This window comes from Phoca vitulina, unplaced genomic scaffold (genome assembly GCF_004348235.1).
Source record: "Phoca vitulina isolate PV1807 unplaced genomic scaffold, GSC_HSeal_1.0 scaffold20, whole genome shotgun sequence".
Lineage (NCBI taxonomy): Eukaryota > Metazoa > Chordata > Mammalia > Carnivora > Phocidae > Phoca > Phoca vitulina.
In genome coordinates, this window is record NW_022589723.1 from 19,551,904 (window position 1) to 19,567,949 (window position 16,046).

A 16,046-nucleotide genomic window follows, 5' to 3' on the forward strand; every position below is an offset into this window, starting at 1 on the left:
CATACCTGGAGAAGGAATGATGGAAATAGCAAATGACCATTTGACAAACACCACAGTAATAAACTGTTGCAGGCAAGAATCATCAATGGATGTTAAAATTAGTAAAGTAAAAGTATGATGAGAAACAGGATATATGCACGATCTCAAAGTATTTTCCCATAATATACTTATTAATTTCAAAGTTTAAAATAGTAATTATAGTAGAGAAATCTGGAAGATAACGCCATAACCAAGTGATCAAACTTAACATCGCCAGTAATTGGCACCTTGTGTTTCCTCTATATGATGAAGGGCACGTCACTTCTGTGAGGTTCCTGCATGAAGCGCATTGCTAGCCTCAACCTAATTAGGAGAAAACCTTAAACTTTCGGGGGGGAAGGATTTTTGCAGTCTGTTTTGCCTAATTTTTCTACTGCTGTGCCCTCAAGGCCTACAAGATAGCTGGCTAATATTCTTCTAAAGTGTCAAAGCCATGAAAGGAAAGAGGATTAATGGATGGTCCTAGATTGAAGGAGCCTAAGGAGACAGAACTAAGTGCAATGTATGATTCTAGATTGGATCCTAGACCAGAAAAAGGACATCAGAGGGGAAATGATGAATGTGAACAAGATTTTCAGATTACTTAATAGTATTATATCAATGTGAATTTCCTGGTTTCAATTATTTACCATAGCTATGTAACATGTTAACATTTGGGGAAACTGGATGTAGGGTGTATAGTACCTCTGTGTACTATTTTTCCAACCTTTTTGTAAGTTTAAGATTTTTTTTTTTGAAGTTTGGAAAAAAAGTGGGGGGGGGAGGCAGCTTTACAATGAGGCTTTCCCCTAGCCTAGTACATATGCCCTCTGGCCCACCTAGCATTCCTTATCTACTTTTCTAACTTTATTTTCCAGGATAGCACTTATTAATATATGACAAACTGTGTATCTTATTTACTTTTGTTTATCATGCCTCACTTCATGAGGGTAAGAATTTTTGTCTATTTTGTCTCACTTGTTTGCTATTGTGTCCCCCATGCCCAGGACAGTATGTGGATGGTGTGCAGTAAAGGTCTACTGAACAAGTGACTATACACTCCCTGAAGATGTAAGGGGCCTCTAGGAGTACCGGCAATGTGAAACTCCAGGTTTCATATCTGGTAAATACGGCACATCTCACTCGGCAAGGAAAAGATGATAAGAAAGGAGCCTGCAATATCTATCTCCAACATTATGCCTAAGAGACATGGTCTATTTAGCTGTTGCAGCACATTTTATGTGTACAGATTTACTCATATAAATGGTGAACTTATCATAACTGATTGAAGCGTATTTTAAAACTGCCTAAAAAACAAAACTGAGCAAAGGGAAAAGAAACAAGCAAACCTGCAGTCATCACATTGACTGTCTGAGTCACAGGGGAATAATGGGGAGCGGGGGGATATTAGGAAACAGAGTAAATCCAGGGTTGAAAAGCCAGAAATAGTCATATAAATCTAACACTCTTCTTGGATTTCCTGTCACAAAAATGCTAAGAACCAAACTTTCATATTTAATATTAGTATTTTCAAAGAAGTCATATCATTCTCTAGGAACAGTATAACATTTTTCAGAGACAATTTTTAGGTCCTGACACTCCACACAATTCCCTCTCTGCCTGGTAGTTCTCTGGCTGTACTTGTGTGGTGCTAACATTGTATCGAATGCTCCAGTACTATACAAATCAAATATTGGTGGGCTTTCCTCATTGTAGAGAAAAAATTATGCAAATAGATGGAATTTAAAAGCTTAAAAAAGTAACATTTCTGGGGCATCAGGGTGGCTCAGTCAGTTGAACGGCCAACTCTAGGTTTGGCTCAGGTCATGATCTCATGGGTTGTGGGACTGAGCACCCCCCCCCCCCCCCCCCCCGGCCGCCAATTCCCCTCCCCATGGAGCTCCACGCTCAGCGGGGGGTCTGCTTCAAGAGTCTCTCCCTCTGCCCCTCCCCATCACTCATATGCATGTACTCTCTCTCTCAAATAAATAAATCCTTAAAAAAAGTACCCTTTCTTACACTTTTGACACTCATTCCCATTTTATAACAGAATCTGCTATAATACAGCATGTAATGCAGTACAAAACTATATTTAGTCATTTTATATCTAATATGATAATATTTCATAGTGTTAGACTAATGGAATTTGAAAGCTAGTATTCCTAGTTATGTGGCCTTAGGAAAGTTAAATAACTTCTCAGTGATTAAGTTTTCTCATCTGTAAAATGAAGATTAATAATAATACCAACCTCAGGCGCCTGGGTGGGTCAGCTGGTTAAGCGACTGCCTTCGGCTCAGGTCATGATCCTGGAGTCCCAGGATCAAGTCCCACATCGGGCTCCCTGCTCAGCAGGGAGTCTGCTTCTCCCTCTGACCCTCCCCCCCTCTCATGTGCTCTCTCTCTCTCATTCTCTCTCTCAAATAAATAAAATCTTTAAAAATAATAATAATAATAATAATAATAATAATACCAACCTCAGAAGGTTGCTGTGAGGATAAAATTACTTAACAAAATGGAAGGCAATTAAACAGCGCCTTGCACAGAGAGAGTACTTAATAATTGTTAATGATTATTAGAAGTAATAATATTTTATTAATAAAAGGGCATAATGACTTCTATGAACTCTGTCAATGAAATAATTCTAAATTTCTGTCACATGCTGGCCCAATTATGTACAAACACTCTCCCTGGTTGGAAAGGAGAAAATAAAACCTCTGCAGTATTATTTTTCTCTCCACTTAAATTGCTTGAGGGTTTCCCACATCGTATTTATAATATGCTGGTTCTTACCTGAAGACTGGAGAAATGAGTTAAATGTATACTATTCTATACATCCATAGTTTTGATTTACATTATACTACATTATTAAGAGTAAAATCTAGCCTTGAAAGTAGCTTTTTTTCTCTGGTTTTCTACTCTCAAAATGTTAGGCTTCCATGGTTAATATCAAAGACATTTTACTGATGCTGTTCAGGATCACTGGTCTCTAGAACATAAGAGTAACATTAAATTCACAGTTTCCTTGATATTTAATTCTCTAAGATACAGACAGATTCTTCTTGCTCTTAGGCCTTTTATTTCTAGTCTGTCATTCATTAGCTGAAGGATAGTGGGCGTATCACTTAAAACCACCAATCCTTGATCCTCTCATCTGTAAACATAACATCTGTCCTTGCATAGTCACAGGATCGGGAGGAGATTCCACAGGCAGTTTTTAAAAACTATATGTCCTTTTATAAATATGTCCTTTTATAAATATTATTTTAATAATAATGCAGGCCATCTGAAATAGTCAAGGCTGTTTATTTAATAATAATTTACCAGTTGCTCTTCACTGTGTTTCAAAATATCTGTGACTCAGCAAAGAAGAAACGATCACAACTAATAAGAGTCATGAAAAAATAAATAGAGCTTCCACCAACCTGGCCATTTGCTTGTAAGCTTCTTCAGCTACTGCAAAGATATGTGGATCCATATCACCCATATTCTGACCACTATAGGCATTAATAATATCTTCTCCATAAATAGGCAGCTGTTCATAAGGATTTATAGCTACTAGGACTATACCTGGGGGAGGCGTAAAAAAAGCAAAAGAAGAAGTTAATGATATACTAATGGACATATCAAACTTGGTGAAGTGAGAATCAGACTTAACACAAATTTTGATTTCAATTAATCTTGAACAAATTGTTAAAGATCAAAATATATCATAGCCTTTGCCTCTGAGCCTATTACACCTAGACCTAACTAAAACACCATTTAAAAACTGGCCTAAGGTATTAAAAATAAAAACTATGACAATGTTAAAAGAACTTTAAATATTTTCATAATATTTAAATAAAAAAATTCACTTCTAGAAATTTATCCAAGTAAAATAATCAGACATTCAAGCAAAGGTTTTTTTCATAAAGATGTTTGTCATAATATTATTCACAAGAGTGAAAAGCAGAATCAAACAGAATATATAATAAAGGAAGAGTAACCAAATATTTTGTTACATCATGACAGACTATTATACTACCACCACAAATTATGTTTTTAAAGAATATTAAATGTCATAGGAAAAGATGACACAAAATTATATAGACTAAAAAAAAAAAATTATATAAACTAATTCCAATTTCATATCTATTTATACTTTCTCACATACACACACATATAGGATATGTCAACATAATACTGGTTATTTTTCAGTAGTGAATTACATGTAATTATTTTTCCTTCTTTATACTTTTCTTTGTATTTCCTTAAATTTTATAGTAGGTATATATTAACTTAATGAACTCCTTCATTCAACAAATATTAATTCAGCTCCAAGTATTCCTCAAGTCTTTTCTGAGTGCTAGGTTTATAACAGTAAACAAAAAAAGACAAATCTTTATTCTCATAGCCCTTATATTCTAGTGGGAAATTCAGACAATTAACAAGATAAGAAAAAATAAATATCACAGGTTAGGTAGTAGAAAGAAAAAGGAGAAAAATTAAACAGAGAAAAGAACACTGAAACTGGGGTGTCTGGGTGGCTCAGTCATTAAGCGTCTGCCTTCGGCTCAGGTCATGATCCCAGGGTCCTGGGATCGAGCCCCGCATTGGGCTCCCTGCTCGGCGGGAAGCCTGCTTCTCCCTCTCCCACTCCCCCTGCATGTGTTCCCTCTCTCGCTGTGTCTCTGTCAAATAAATAAATAAAATCTTAAAAAAAAAAAAAAAAAGACGGAAACTAAGGAGGGGAGTAGGGGTTTATGATTTAGATAAGGCAGGCAGGGGAGGCTTCACCAAGAAGGTACCATATGTGCAAGAAAAAGATAAATGGAAAAATGAAAATTGAGAAACAGAAATATTTGGTTCATAGACAGGGAAGAAAAAGAGTTAGTATCAAGGATACAAGAGGTATAAATTCCTTTAAGAAGAGAAGACAGCTGTCTCTGTCCAAAGCAGGGGAGTAAGGAAGAAATGATGAGCGCTGAGTTGGTCACCCAAGCAAACAGACTGAGAAGAAAATGAATGAAATCCCAGACCTGAGCCCAGAGGAGAGTAATCAGGGAAAGAAAGATAAGTCAGTAGAGAAAAGAGCCAGGGACAAGGGAGAAAATAAGGTTAAGAAAAAAAAGAGAGAGACAAAAGAAGGAAAAGAGGAAAAAACCCAAAAACACATGCTTAATTTCTAAGAGAAAGAAAAAGAATCCTGAGCTGGGTCACTGGCAGCTAATACCGCAACGAGCATGGGCCCACGCCAGTACATCAAGCAAGAACAGTTACTGTGAGTCGTCAGTCCTGCATTGAGAACAAGAGAACACTAAACTTCTTTTTTTTATTTTTTTATTTTTTATTTTTTTTAGATTTTATTTATTTATCAGAGAGACAGAGGCAGGCAGAGGGAGAAGCAGGCCCCTTGCTGAGCAAGGAGCCCGACGTGGGACTCGATCCCAGGATCCTGGGATCATGACCTGAGCTGAAGGCAGACGCTTAACCGACTGAGCCACCCAGGCGTCCCGAGAACACTAAACTTCTTGAACCTGCACCACAAAGATAAGTCTTTGAACATCTACTCTTTATGTAACAGTTCTTGTACGAGTTGTATGAGATGAAAGTAACTGGCAAACTGTCACTGAATTTGTCAAATGACTTCTCTGGGAGGAAGAAGCTCTAAAAGATGGGCCCAGTTCAGTTCTCTTTTTTTTTTCTGAGCAAAATTATGTAAGTTCACAAAAGAGCTTATTCAGCACAAAATGCAACTAGCTAATGAACATGGTAAATCTTTTTTGATAACTCTTTAGTGATTCTCTCTCTAGGAGAAAATCCAACTGCAGCCTTCTTTCCCCATGCACAATAATTCCGTGGCTATGTCCATTAGAGGAGAGAGTTCATGGTCCACTCAGACAGCAAAGCACACTTACCACAATATGTATAAATAAGTTTGGAGTCAATAAAGCGGACTCTGAGATTGTGGAGCACAGCAGGCTCATGAAGATAGCTGAGGGCTGTGAGGTCATTCTCACCCACGAGGATGTCAGGGTTTCTCAAGTGAGGCAGTTCCTTGGTCTTTGGATCTAGACGATATTCCAAATCCTAAAAATGCATAAGATACAGCATCTGGATAAATCATGGCAATAAAATTAAAACAGGCTTATATATTTTGCTTATTTTCTATTCCTGATATGCTTCTCAGCTATTAAATGCATTCTTTTCCTGGCACCTTCCAAAGCCACAGAACTGGTGGAAATGGAAGTCTTCTTTTTCACTAGATGTATTGACTTGTATTAAGAATTTTTGCTGGGGCGCCTGGGTGGCTCAGTCGTTAAGCGTCTGCCTTCGGCTCAGGTCATGATCCCAGGGTCCTGGGATCGAGCCCCACATCAGGCTCCCTGCTCGGCGGGAAGCCTGCTTCTCCCTCCCACTCCCCCTGCTTGTGTTCCCTCTCTCGCTGTGTCTCTCTGTCAAATAAATAAAACAAAATTTAAAAAAAAAAAAAAAGAATTTTTGCTAATATAGTTTGAGAAGTTTAGACTTTTTTTAATATTTTTTTATTTTTCCATTTTTTAATGTAAATTCAATTAATTAACATATAATGTATCATTGGTTTCAGAGGTAAGTTTAGACTTTTTTAACCCAGTTACTGAACCAGAAGTTTTGGGTTTTAATTTTTTTTTTAAGTAGGCCCCAGGCTGGGCTTGAACTCATGACCCTGAGATTAAGAATTTAAGAAGCACTACTCACTTTAAAGCCAAGGAAATACGGCTTTATGGAAAAGCCAAGCATGCAAATTGTCACTCAACCATGCATTAAGGGCATATAACATATGACAAGTAAAAAAGGGAAAAAAAATGAAATTTAATTGTAGAGAAGGACTAGCTGGTTTTGTAAAAAGCCACTTTTCTTAATATTGCAGAGATATACAGAGGTCAAATATTCAAAATAGGCTGGAATGAACTATGCTAGATGGAGAGGAATTTACCATCTGCCCCTCGACTTCTACCTGCCTGTTTATTATGGATATAATGTCCTTCCCCAAACTGGTCCTTGCACTGATCCCTGCAATACACAAAAGCCACTTCTGGCTACGCAATCTCTGGCAGAACTACTTAATGTCTCTGAGCCTTGGCTTCCTTATTTGGAAAATAGTTATAATATTACCTACCAATCTACAGGGTTGTTATGAGAATTAACCTAAGAAAATATAGCTCACAGTGCCAAATGTTGTGCCTAACACAGAGTAGTTGAATAAATTAATTCTTTAATTTGGCATTCAAGGCCCTCCCCTAATTCTTCCCTGCCTTCTGCCTTCTTCCCAACTAATCTTGCCTCTGTTTTGCTCTCCTGAAATTCATCCTCCATGCGGCCACCAATGAGTCCTTTCTAAAACACAAATCCAGCATCCTTCCTCTGTTTTAAAAATACTACAATCACTCCCCATCACATATCACTTGAAGTCCAAGAGTTTTAGGATGATCACCAGGCCCTCTTCGATGTGGTGCCCAGCCCCCTCCTCTTGCCAGTCCTGTACTCTTACTTCACATCCTAACAACATGGAACTTGTGTAGTTCCCCAAACACACATTATTGTGCATACCTCCCTGCCTTTGCAGATGCTTTTCTGGATCCCTGAAATGCACTTCCCCTCGCCTATTCATTCTTCAGACCATGCCTCCCTGACCCCTTACCTTCACCAGCCTGCCTGGTCACTCCCCAACTCTGTTCTACTTTTGTTCCTTGCTTTTACTTATCATATCATATGCCATACTATTCATAAATATATCTATTTCTCTTACCTAACACTGATGTCAGAGAGCACCTTCTGCCACTTCTGAACATGCTATATAGCAGATACTTTAATATGTGAGCCTGGAACTAGAACATACATCTTTCTAAATCTCTGCCCCACTCAGCCTGTTACCTTCACTATCTCCAGAATACATTCCAATTCTCATACGGTCTACCCCCTTTCTCCTTGTCAATCCAAGTTCTCTCTACCTTTAAAATTCAGTCAAAATCCTTCTTCCTTCTTGATGCCTTCCTTGACAAAGCAGACCATAATGAAATTTCCCTCTTAGGCATCCTAAAGTCATTACTATCTTTACAACATAGCAGAGTGGTTATGAGCAGAAATCATGAAGACAAATTTTCTGGCTTAAAATCCCAGCTTTGTCCCTTAATACCTGTATAATCTTGAGCAATCCCTCTGAGCCCTAATTTCTTTACCCATAAAGCGGTAATAACAACAGCCCCACTTCATAGGATTGTTGTGAGGATTAAATGGGTTATAGCAAGTAAAACACTTAGAACTATGCCTGGCACATAGTAAGTGTTTATTACACTTACTGAGCAGGGAGCCCGATGTGGGACTCAATCCCGGGACTCCAGGATCATGACCTGAGCCAAAGGCAGTCACCCAACCAACTGAGCCACCCAGGAGCCCCTGTGGTGTTGAACTACTCTTTAGATCCTATGCTTTATGTAACTTTTCGTGTATTTGTAGCTAGTTTCCCTGGCTAGACTAGAAGTTGTTAAGGGAAAATTAATATCACAAAGGTTTTTAAGAAAACAGTGTGACATGCCTTGTCAAATGCTATGGAGAGGTCAAAAAGGTAGAACTAAGATGTGTCTACCCATGCAGTGAATGCAGACAGGAAAGTATAGAGACACAATTGGTTTTATGTTTTTCTGGTTGCTGGCAAACTGCTTTATACATGATAGTTTGTCAGTAAATATTTTTCAAATGATTAGGTCCAGCAAATATCAAATCTCAGACTGGCTCCTTAAGCAATGTTTTCTTAGCTACTATGAAATTAATGCTAGCCTAGGCAAAATAAACAGGCACATCTTTGGGAGGATTAGAAGTGAATCTAAACCTAATCAGAATAAATTCATAGACCAAAATACAGATTTTTAAAGTTCTGCCATTTTCATTAACCCATTGGGAAAGAAAATTGAGTTTGCTATTTTTTTTTTTAATTTAGTAAGTGAAAACATTAGATTAATTCAAAATTTAACTTCCAACTGAAGTCAGGTATGTCACAACAAACTCACACTTTTGAATTCACTTCACTTTATGCCAATGACAACAAATAAAAGCAAAATTTTTACCTTTCCTTCCTCAAGGTGAAGCAGGAGGACTTTATCTCCTGGTTTATAATCTTTGAGCAGCTCTGCTGACTTCCAAACTTCCTCAGGATCAGGTATCCAAACTCTGGCAAACTAGAAGACAAACAGGAAAAAAAAAATTAAACTAGCAAACCAATTACTTTACAATAATATATAAACACATCATCATTTATTTATAATGAAACAATTTACAAAAGAATAAATCTTGGCCAATATGAAATTTAATTTTTAAATTAGTAGTTGAAAAGTACTTTAGTCCCAGTAGTACCATCATGCCCACATTATATGAAAAGTATGCTCTGTATTGTGGTAATAATTTCATAATACATAATACTTTAAATACATAATACCCTTAAATACATAATACCTTAAACTTATACAGTACTATATGTCTATTATATCTCAATAAAATTGGAGGGAAACAAACTGAGGGTTGCTGGAGTGGGGGGTGGGGTGGGAGGGATGGGATGGCTGGGTGATGGACACTGGGGAGGGTATGTGCTCTGGTAAGTGCTGTGAATTGTGCAAGACTGTTGAATCTCAGATCTGTACCTCTGAAACAAATAATGCAATATATGTTAAGAAAAAAAAAAAACAAGAAGAAGATAGCAGGAGGGGAAGAATGAAGGGGGGGAAATCGGTGGGGGAGATGAACCATGAGAGACGATGGACTCTGAGAAACAAACTGAGGGTTCTAGAGGGGAGGGGGGTGGGAGGATGGGTTAGCCTGGTGATGGGTATTGAGGAGGGCACGTTCTGCATGGAGCACTGGGTGTTATGCACAAACAATGAATCATGGAACACTACATCTAAAACTAATGATGTAATGTATGGGGATTAACATAACAATAAAAAATTTAATTAAAAATAAATAAATAAATAAAGAGAACCCCGTTTGCAAAAAAAAAAAAAAAAACTGGAGGAAAACGTATGCTCTGAGTAAACAGCTACAATTAAAGTTTGAATTTTCTTTATATAATCAATGCTACCTGAAAATATAATTTTAGGTAAAAATATAAATATAAATCTATTTTTTCACTGAATGTAGACTTTCAAAAAATCACAAAACATGATTGTGAAGCTTGATACAGCGGCTCTGCCAGCTTCAATAATACAGCTATTTTTTTTTTAAACGTTTTATTTATTTATTTGACAGAGAGAGAGAGAGCACAAGCAGGGGGAGCGGCAGGCAGAGGAGAGGGAGAAGCAGCTTCCCGCCGAGCAGAGAGCCCGATGCAGGGCTCAATCCCAGGACCCCGGGATCATGACCTGAGCCGAAGGCACACGCTTAACGACTGAGCCACCCAGGCGCCCCCACAGCTATCCTTTTATGACAGGATTTACGATTTGAATTTTTGATTGGGGTTTCCATCCTGTGTTAGGCAAAGACTTAGTGACTTCTCATCTATTCCTCAGAGGCCATTAAGGTGTGGAAAAGAGGACAGTAAGCTTGTGGCTTGAAGCCACAACTGTTTTATAGACTGGGCATCTGGAATTTTCTTTGAAGAAAGTTCTGCTGCTAATTAAAAAAAAAAAATTAAGAAAGTATTGTTGCCTAGTGTTTTGCCTTCGTTATTACAAAAAGATGAGTGAAAATGGTATATCTGACCAACAGTAAGTTTGGCTCTCATAGCCTCAATATCATGAAATGTCTGGTAATCAATCATCAGGGTTCCTGAAGCAGCAAATCTTTAGCCTCAACCAGACACTCTCTGGACTTAAGCCAATTTTGGACTTTAGGTCAATTCTGAAGAAAAAGAAAAATACATATTAACATGAATGAGTCCTCCAAACACCACCCTGAAGAAATTTTATGATTGCTTGGATTCCTCAGGAAGGAATCTCCTTTTAGGTACATTAAAGCTTGATGTTCATTTTCAGGAATATATCACATAGAAACATACCACCGCCACCAGCCTTTCTCTACTTCATTTTCTTCAAGCTCTTATTGCTACCTGCACTTACTTACTGTTAAATGGTCACTTGTTTACTTATTTATTATTTCTCCTCCTCCATTAGAACAAGCTCCCTGTCTGCCTTGTTCAACACTGTACCAAGCGCCTGTGTACAGAGCTGGCTCAGAGCTGGGCACTTAGTATTTAATGAAAGAATCTCAGAATAAAGGGCATCTTAAATTGAATAAAAGTAGTATGGTAAAAAAAAAAAAAAACAACTTGCCATTGCTTTACTTTTCTCTTATTATTATAGATTCGTGAAAACTTTTTGTCTGAACAGTGTGCAAAAGAAAGAGTACTAAACTAGGTTATGAGTTCTAATCCTAGCTACTACCATACTGGCATCTTAGCCTTTATTTCAGGCATCTGTAAAATGGGGATGACAGCAGTACTCATTGAGATCATCTCAAGGGCTTTCATACATAGAAACCTTGTGAAAAGCATAAACCAATATGTAAGTACAGGTTGAGATTGTTACCAAGTGTGTATTCCATAAGAAATGATTGCTAATGTTATTTGTAAATATGTTACTGCAATTTGTTTTACAACTTTCTTCCCAGTTACACAGTCCATAAACTGAGTAATAGCTGTTACTAAATTTACTAGAGGTTACTAAAATGTTACTCATTCAATAAACATTTCTGTGTACCAACTGCTCCCACTCTGAAGCTCACTTCAGAAAGCCAGTATTTCTACGACTTTCTCTGGAAGGATTTACTGGTTCCAGAAGAGATATGTAATATGCGAGATTCAGAGTCATGAAATGACCTACTACCCTGACTGATGAAAGCACAAAAAAGCGAAATGGGTCTAAGTGAGTTTGTAGGAGCATAACTGACCTGCTCTAAATAGGAGATTTTTAACTAAATCTAGAAAGATGCACCTTCCTGTGATTTGTCAATAGCAAGTTCCAGCTCCGATTTCCACAAGGGTTTTGGAAACACTTGAGTGCATACTTTTTCAAAGGCTAGAGTTCCAAGAGCTAGGAGTTAACAACACTAACAGAGAGTACAGGGAGGCTACGGCCCTTACTCTCACCACAGGCAAGGTATTTAAACACCAAACATCATCCTGATAACCAAATTCCCCATTATCCTATCTCTATCTCTTGGGAAAGTATCCAAAGAGAAATAGGTCAGAACTCAGCCTATTATTACCAATGTCTTTTTATGGTTCTTTTCCATCTTAACCGATGAGATTGGTGACTCTGCAAAAACAACTATACCAGAACTGGGTCAGTCTGGGAAGTGTACATACACACACACACACACACACACACACACACACACATATATATATATATATATATATATATATATATATATATACCTTGGTTGCTGAAACCGAGAGAAATTCCAACCTGACAATGCCCCTTCCTATTGCCTCTGTCACCTCCAACCCTACTTTCTCCTTCTGCCCTAGGCCCCCAATGAGAATACACACAGCAGCCCTGAGAAATAGGACTGAACTTGTCCAGCCACATGCAGTGGCGAGACTGCAGGAAGACTGCAGTGGGAGGACAAGGCCCCGAGATCATATGAGGAGCCTGGAAATGGAAGACAGCAGCAAGAGACAAGCAGGAATCAGACACAGGGGTGGACACACATACCCACTAAGTCTGCTCAGGATTTCCTGGGAAAACAGAAGCAGTTAGCAAAAGATAACCCTAGCCAAAGTGGATCAGACTGGACACAGCTCCCAGCAAGACAAGGGAGGGTCCAGTGTCATGCAACTCTGCTGTGTCATAATTAGCTAGTAGAGGTTGAGGCTTTTCTGCAGTGCTCCTCATTCCTTTCTCTTACTCACACTACTCTAATTTTGTCTCTCGAATATCTCATTTATGATACCTCAGACCTTATTTTAGTTATTTACGGATCTATCTACCTCCCACACCAGAGGGTATACTCCTTTCTTGGAATCCCGTCTAAGGCTGGCCAACTCCCTCACCCACAGCTGGTGAGCAGCACATCTGTGTTGATGTAATTTAAGACAGAGGTAGGACAAGGTATGGAAAAAAGGTGGGAGAACTGGGACGAGAGGCGGAAAAGGCAAACTTCACAGGCCTACCTCAGGATTTTTCCTGAGGCCACAAAGCACAGTTGAGATGGGGTAGGAGCCAGAGACTAAGAGAAGAGAGATCTGTGAAGTGGTAGGCAGAGTAAACATTGCTGTAGGAATGGCAGGAGAAGGGAAGCAAGGATTTGGAATCTGAGGTACTGTGACTAAAGCCAACAAACTGTAGGAGATGAATGAAAGATAAAGAGGCTTAAAATAGATAACATTAAAATGTAAACACATCAAAGAAGATTTATGACAATTCAAAGGAACGCCTGATTAGAAAGGAGAGTAAGGACAAAATGGAGACAGGCTAAATGTTACGATAACAGGCAAAATCTGAGTAAATAATGCTAGCACAGATTTAAGTTGCATAATAGCTTACAAGGAAAATAAAAACCATCTGTCTTTCTACAGGACAGTTGAATAAGGCCTGCCTGGCAATGATGAGTTAATACTGACAGTCTAATGGAAGAGCACCGGAAAGGTGGGTTTTGGGGACATGCTTGCACTGGTACTTCCAGAGAGTGGCGCAAACAGTGCTGGCTCGGCCTAGCATGGCCCTCCTACCTTCTTAGGGATTACACCCATCCCTGTACACGTAAGGAGGCACCAGTCATCTTTCTTTTTGTATCCTCTCACAATGACAGCACTCAAGAGGTTTTTGATTAATGCAGATGACTCTCTAGAAATTTCGCTAACTTGTGCTTTGTCAGTCAAGGAACTCCGAGGTGTGGGCACCAAGAGCTGTTTTTCTGAAGCCTCAGTCACTTTGGGAATAAGACTGACAGCACTGAGTAAATGACCAATCCCTGAATCCCAAAAAAATCTGACCCATGTGATTCTCTCCCCTCCCCCCAAACTCCCACATACATTACTCACTTTTCATACAGCACATGTGCACATCTTTCCTAGCTCCCCTATTAAATCATAAGCAGCTCGGCAACATAGAATCTGCCTTGGTTCCTGAATGTTTGCAAAGATGAATGCTTTATGTGACAATTCAAACAAAGTTATCATAAGTAAGTGTCCTAGGATATGAACTGAAGCAGGAGAAAAATCCTGAATTATCAACAACCCCTCCTCTGAATCCTGATACTCTATATGGTTACTAAGTAATTCATATAACCCTTACAACATGTTTTGGTATAAAAAAAAAAATCAGGAACTACTACCCTAAAGCACATAATGCACGTATATACATATGTATACATATATACACACATGCATGCACACACACATGTATATTATATATGTATATATGTATATGTATATAGATTGTGTTCCAGATGGAGGAAATATATGTATACATCTGGAACACAATCCCTCCCTTTTTCAGCCAGCAGACTCCTATTTATCCCTCATATCTGTGTTAAAGTACCACCTCCTCTTAGAAGCCTTTCCTCATCATTCTGCACTCCATTCTCAATGTCCCCATTACCTCATACAATCTTCACTAGAATTCTCATCCCACTAAATGAAAACTTTGCATGCCTAATATCCCTACCCTCATGGGGTCTATCTTCTTTATCCTTGTCTCTTCAGCACTTAACACAGGGCTTGCCTATAATAATTTGTGAATGAACCTTTGTTATGTGAATGTTCTTGGCCTCAGACGTTATAGTCTAAGAGGGTAGACTAAAAGAAGTAGTGGCAAGGGGCTCTCAGAATCTTCTGGAAGGGTCTATAATTTCCAGAAATAGAGAAAGATGCAAGCAACGTTAGATGGTTGAGTTACATAGGAAATCATGGTTTGAAAGAAGGAAAGAGACAGACATGTAGGGAGTAGAGAAGTAATGAAATATTCTTTCTTCTCCCCCACAACACAAACCCATGTCTCCATCCCTTCATAATTCATATTTTTTTAAGATTTTATTTATTTGTCTGTCAGAGAGAGCGAGAGAGAGAGAGCACAAGCAGAGAGAGGAACAGAGGGAGAGGGAGAAGCAGGCTCCCCGCTGAGCAGAGAGCCCGATGCGGGGCTCAATCCCAGGACCCTGAGATCATGATCTGAGCTGAAGGCAGACGCTTAACCGACTGAGCCGCCCAGGCATCCCCATAATTCATATGTTTAAAGTGGAAGCTACTCCTCATTTCTAGAACAGACAGCCCCACTCCCAGCCCTACCACAGATTCCTCACTCAGAAAGCAAAGAAGTAATGTGACTTCCACGAGCCATCTGCTGGAGCAGCAAAGTGGGGGAACAGATAGGAAGAAAGGTAAGCCAGAGCATTAGGATAGGATAAGGGGTCACACTAAAATGGGAGGAAAGAGCAAAGGTGGGCTGCAGGTGAACACATGGTGCATTCTGGGTAGGGGTGGAAGTGAAGAGCAGAAGTGCCCTGTGCCCTAGCTGCAGCCCTTATAGAACGCAGCTGCTGATGAGTAAGATGACAAACACCACCCCGACTTTGTGGGACTCGTCAAAGATCGTGAGGAATGAGAGCTAACATTTATTGAGCACTTTCTCTGTGTCGAGGTAGGGTTCAAATCTTTGTCTATTCTAAAAGCCAAACATTCTTTCCACTTTACCATGCTTCTCCCTTGCTAAAACAGTAGATCTTATTAATAAGAAACTCCCCTCCCCAATCCAAAATTGTTCCTCTTGGTATCATACCGGGAACAGCTATTAAATTGGTCCATGTCGTCAGGTGAGACTTCATGTCTCATCTAAGATAATGTGTCAAAGCCACAGCCATCAGCCTGGCACCCGTTCTGCACTATTCCAATTGGCTCTGACCATAGAATGAGGCTCTGCCAAAGATGAGTTTAGGAAAATAATAGCAAAAACTCTTTTTAGCATTTTTTTAGCATGAGGATGCTAAAAGACCAAAAAAAAATTTTTTTTTAAAGATTTTATTTATTTATTTGAGAGAGAGAGAATGAGAGAGAGCACATGAGAGGGGTTAGGGTCAGAGG

The 16,046-nt window shown here is 38.9% G+C and overlaps 1 protein-coding gene across 3 annotated transcripts in view; it reads right to left on the minus strand.

Moving 5' to 3' along the window:
• Positions 1-16,046, minus strand: part of MYO5A (myosin VA) — a 196,808-nt gene that overhangs the window by 123,319 nt on the left and 57,443 nt on the right. For all 3 annotated transcript variants that reach the window (XM_032417787.1, XM_032417786.1, XM_032417788.1), the window contains exons 2-4: positions 9,100-9,210; positions 5,914-6,085; positions 3,442-3,586 (exon numbers count right to left, since the gene is read on the minus strand). In XM_032417787.1, coding sequence (XP_032273678.1) covers positions 3,442-3,586; positions 5,914-6,085; positions 9,100-9,210 — 428 coding nt within the window. The remainder of the gene's footprint in view (positions 1-3,441; positions 3,587-5,913; positions 6,086-9,099; positions 9,211-16,046) is intronic.